Here is a 5,570-nt window from a genome sequence, read left to right as displayed (position 1 = left end):
ACCTTTTTTTCTCCAATGTTTATCCTACAATCTCCTCTTTTTGTCTCCCAACCCCAAACTAATGGCTACGGAAATTACAAAGATTACAAATGGGGATCAGATTATCATGTGACGACAGAATGGTGCCATTTTTTACGAATTTTAAGCTCGAAATTAATTATTCTAGTCAATTTATCACTGAATATTATTTTAAGTTAACATAAGCTAATGTAAAATATACCTAGGTAGCTCTCAGCTTGTTACAATAAAATTATAAAATACACATGCATGGGATGTCTTCAACGGCAATGGGGTTTTTACATTAATTTAGTGCGGTGATTTGTTAAAAGCATCTTTGCAGATTGAACAGTACCTAATTACCTATACGAGTATGTATAACTAATTTATTGTACATAAACTAAACTTTACATACGTAAAATTAAATGGATCTATATTTTTCTTCTTAATTTTACTATGGAAACTAAATAAATTCCATGTCTCTCATTATTTTAACACTCATAGGGGAAGGTTGACATGAAATCAGGACAGATTTAAATCGGGCACCTAATGTTCGCGATACACCAGTACATGAATTTAATTTTAAGCACCCTTATATTATAACTTCTGTGGGAGGATAGCGGATAACACAGCATTCCATACAATAATTATTTTCATGAATATTCCGTATATTTGCATTCCGATTAATGACTGAACAAAGTGAGATCTAGCTTTTTAACTAATCAATTTTTTTCATTTCGGTGTTGCCCCGGAATGAAAGTTAATAGTGTGAGAATATGACCTTTAAATCCGCCCACTGTCCCAACTTCATTTAGCGAGGATTAGTCTACCCCAACCTTTTCTTCTCCAATGTTTATCCTACAATCTCCTCTTTTTGTCTCCCAACCCCAAACCCTGCATTGTGACCCAAAACTTTGAAAAACTTCTGTTTTCTCTCTCCGTTCGACGGTCCTTGCCTTATGTCTTTCAGCAAGCAGATATTTCTTTGGAAATTTGAATGAAAAGGGGGGGTTTTCCAAGTCAAATATTGAACAAGCTCTTCTGAGGTTTTATAGTTCTTTGATGAAGGATAAGATAAACTGTACCATCGGAGATTTTGACTTACTATTTTTAACTTGTAAATATTGCCGTCTCTGTTTTGAATTTGATTTAGAAGTCCTTGAAATGACTGTAATGTGCCGTAGGGCAAGACGAAAACAGTGACTGTCGGATGCTATTTTAGGAAGGATTCATTAAGGGTTCAAATTTTGAATGACTGGGCAACTGGACATTGATGTTTAAAATAATTATGTAGGTATGTATATACGAGTGGGTAACCATGTTATTATTAGATTAATCTGATTACCTAGGTACCCAGATATTTATTATAATTTGAAATTTTAGGTTAAAACAATAGTTTTTTTTTAAATGAAATTAAACACCCCTGTAGGTACAATGTCATGTCCCATGTCACAGACTACGTACCGTACCTATAATCCATTATGTAATAGTGCTGGATGCTGGATCATATTACTCTTTATTACATTACCTATTTATGTACTATGTAGGTAATAAAAAAAAAAAAAAAAAAAAAAAAAAAAAGGAAAAACTATTGTCACATTCACATACCTACTTATAGGAACCTTTGTTTGGAACATTTTCCATACAAAAGAATAGGGTTGAATGAGAGAGGGGACAAAGTTTAAAATGTTTCTGTGCTCTTGACTTTTCCTATGTCCTTTCTTGGCAAAATATTCACATGGTCCATAATGAAATTTGAATTGCAAAATAGGTGGACGAACTATTTTACATTTTTATATGGCGTAAGGGGGAGGGATAGGTTTTTTCTCCCACTCCATAACTTTGGGGAATTATTATTTTTTGTACCTAGGAACCTATAGCCAGTAGTTGTAAAATAAATGTACCAGTACCTATATATACCTACCTAGTACCTACAGGTAGTTGTAGTTTCTTATTTCCTATGTGCTTCAAGTTGTAAATCCCTTTGAAATAACCTTGTACTATTTGGAGAGGGTGAAGACATTTCGCAGAAAGAAAAAAGATCAGGCTCGTTCGCCCGTCATTCCATGAGAGATTTTTCTATAGCAAAATTCTATTTCCAAACCGAAGTTTTTTCTAAAGACCAAGATGGCAGCATTAAAAGAGGAGCATCCCAAAAGACCATATGTGTATATATTATTATGGTACCTACCCAACTACATGTGGCATGTATAACTTAATTATATTATTTTCGCTTTCACATTTCTTTAGGAGCTTACTGACATATTTCAAATTTCTTTAGATTCTGTAGAAGCTTACTGACAATTTATTTTATTCCGTATGGCCACGGTACCACCCCACATACTCGTACGTGTGAAGGCTGCGCTTGATGATGGGTTAGATTCTTTGGTATAAATCTTGTTTGTTTCAGACTTGAGAAAATTGGCTGCCTCATGGAATTCAGCAGGGATTATGGACTGCGATAAATCAGCTAGTTCCATGTTCAGCAGAGGATATGTATGCTATGTTCAAACGACCAAAGGAAGGTGGTATAATGCTCCAAAACTTCATTTTATTTGAACGTCGATTGTGAAGTTACTGTAGATCTGTGTTGAAACCATGGACGACCTATCGTCACGCATAAACTCAACTCTGATGTATTATAATCTGTGTTCAGCAGAGGATATGTATGCTATGTTCAAACGACCAAAAGAAGGTGGTATAATGATCCAAAACTTCATTTTATTTGAACATCGAATGTGAAGTTACTGTAAATATCTGTTGAAACCATGGACGACCTATCGTCACACATAAACTCAACTCTGATGTATTACAATCTGAGTAACACCTCCCTCTCCACAGATTTCAAGCCATACTCGGAACGGTTGGAGACCTATCTTGTCCCCATAGTGTTTGCTTTCATATTTGTGGTGGGCGTCCTAGGGAATGGCACCTTGGTTCTTATCTTTATCAACCACAAGAGTATGAGGAACGTCCCAAACATTTACTCATATTTGTGGTGGGCGTCCTAGGGAATGGCACCTTGGTTCTTATCTTCATCAATCACAAGAGTATGAGGAACGTCCCAAACATTTATATTCTCAGCTTGGCACTAGGAGATCTATTAGTCATCCTCACTTGTGTACCATTCACATCTACCGTGTACACATTTGAGTCCTGGCCCTATGGGGAGTCAATTCATATTTGTGGTGGGCGTCCTAGGGAATGGCACCTTGGTTCTTATCTTCATCAATCACAAGAGTATGAGGAACGTCCCAAACATTTACATTCTCAGCTTAGCACTAGGAGATCTATTAGTCATCCTCACATGTGTACCATTCACATCTACCGTGTACACGTTTGAGTCCTGGCCCTATGGGGAGTCAATATGTAAAATATCAGAAAGTACCAAAGACATTTCAGTAGGAGTATCTGTATTTACTCTGACAGCGTTGAGTGCAGATCGTAATACGAAGTTATACCTAAAAACTAATAAGCAACTAAAATAATATAAATTTAAAGCGTAGAGTTACCTTTCTCTACAAACAAAGCCGGGGAAAAGAAAGTTTATTTCAAGAAAAAAGCTACAGATGATGGATTAACTAAGACTGGAGATTTCAGCCGAAAACTTTAACCTAGAACTGAGTAAATCCCTTTGAAAGCTCCATAATGATCAGATAGCCTCTGATATTTACCTGAAAGTCCCTTAGGAGGATTTGGATCATCAATGAGGGAGGGTAAAGAAATGAGAAGGCAAAGAAATGAAGGGTAAAGAAATTAATTATCTTAGAAAACAATAAATGAAAATTAATCAACGGTATTGTCTCTGATTTCACTCCTACACACTTTTAAAAGCTTCAATGGATTTCGTCCTATTAGCTGAGATTAATCGGAATGGTATCTTTTTCTTCGTGTTGCCCCGGAATGAAAGTTAATAGTGTGAGAATATGACCTCTAAATCCGCCCACTGTCCCAACTTCATTTAGCGAGGATTAGTCTGTCCCAACCTTTTCTTCTCCAATGTTTATCCTACAATCTCCTCTTTTTGTCTCCCAACCCCAAACCCTGCATTGCGACCCAAAACTTTGAAAAACTTCTGTTTTCTCTCTCCGTTCGACGGTCCTTGCCTTATGTCTTTTAGCAAGCAGATATTTCTTTGGAACTTTGAATGAAAGGGGGGGTTTTCCAAGTCAAATATTGAACAAGCTCTTCTGAGGTTTTATAGTTCTTTGATGAAGGATAAGATAAACTGTACCATCGGAGATTTTGAATTACTATTTTTAACTTGTAAATATTGCCGTCTCTGTTTTGAATTTGATTTAGACGTCCTTGAAATGACTGTATTGTGCCGTAGGGCAAGACGAAAATAGTGACTATCGGGTGCTCTTTTAGGAAAGAGTCATTGCTGTTCAGGGTTCAAAGTTTCAATGACTGGGCAACTGGACATTGATGTTTAAAATAATTATATGTATTAGGTATGTAGGTATATACGAGTGGGTAACCATGTTATTATTACATTAATTTGAGTTTCATTTCGCATTTAGATTGTACTTTGGTTCCGCGATAAAACACGCGAATTGTTAGTAGGTAGGTAATTTTAATGATTTTTTTTTTTATGAATCTGAGTAAGGTCAACAAAGTTCATTGAACTATCAGGTCACTTGTATTTTATATTGTTGTTGTCTTCTATTTTAATTTATTTCCATTCATTTTTGAAAACTCAGCCCTCAAGCAAGATCCCGATTTTGTCCAGTTTTCTCCTATTGGAAAATACTGTTATCTTCTATTTTAATTTATTTCCATTCATTTTTGAAAACTCAGCCCTCAAGCAAGATCCCGATTTTGCCCAGTTTTCTCCTATTGGAAAATACCTATCTCATTCTCATATTTTTTCCATTTGTGTTGCATAAAACATTATTTTTTGTTCAATAAATAGAATGTAAATTTATAATAAACTCAAAACAAGAAATAATTATATTGTATGAATTATATCTCTAATAAAAAATATTAATGTGCATTTGAATAAGTATAAAATCTCTTTTTTTTTTATTTAAATTTAAAACGAAAAAAAAAAATACTTTTGTTCTTTCGTTCATAAATTTTGATGCAATAATTGGTTTATACTATCATATTTTGGGCGAAGAGTCAAATACAAACATAGGGACAATGTAGAACTGTAGACTTTATATCTACAATTCTACATGGAATTTCAGAACTATAAAAACTTGTGTGAGAGAGATAAAGAGATATCTGTATGAAATGTGTGAGAGAGATAATGAGATATCTAACGGGATAATCCATCGAACCAATAAATCCGTGCCATAAACTCCTTCCGCACCACTAACCAGGAGGGTGTTTGGACGGGGTCCAAATTGTGACATTCTAGAGGAAAATACTTTTGTTCTTTCGTTCATAAATTTTGATGCAATAATTGGTTTATACTATCATATTTTGGGCGAAGAGTCAAATACAAACATATTAGGGACAATGTAGAACTGTAGACTTTATATCTACAATTCTACGTGGAATTTCAGAACTATAAAAACTTGTGTGAGAGAGATAAAGAGATATCTAACGGGATAATCCATCGAACC

General features: G+C 34.9%; 1 protein-coding gene across 1 annotated transcript; it reads left to right on the top strand.

The window, feature by feature from the left end:
- Window positions 1-2,412: 2,412 nt before the first annotated feature.
- Window positions 2,413-3,441, top strand: LOC103520135 (neuropeptide CCHamide-1 receptor-like; the record flags this gene model as incomplete). Its single annotated transcript, XM_026831374.1, has 4 exons — window positions 2,413-2,488; window positions 2,659-2,906; window positions 2,996-3,144; window positions 3,335-3,441. Coding segments are annotated over exons 2-4 (397 nt in total), but the record flags the coding sequence as incomplete, so codon positions are not given.
- Between the last annotated feature and the right edge of the window lie 2,129 nt (window positions 3,442-5,570).

The sequence above is a fragment of the Diaphorina citri genome, unplaced genomic scaffold (genome assembly GCF_000475195.1).
Source record: "Diaphorina citri unplaced genomic scaffold, Diaci psyllid genome assembly version 1.1 scaffold3255, whole genome shotgun sequence".
Taxonomy (NCBI): Eukaryota; Metazoa; Arthropoda; class Insecta; order Hemiptera; family Psyllidae; genus Diaphorina; species Diaphorina citri.
This window is presented reverse-complemented; position numbering and strand designations above follow the sequence as displayed.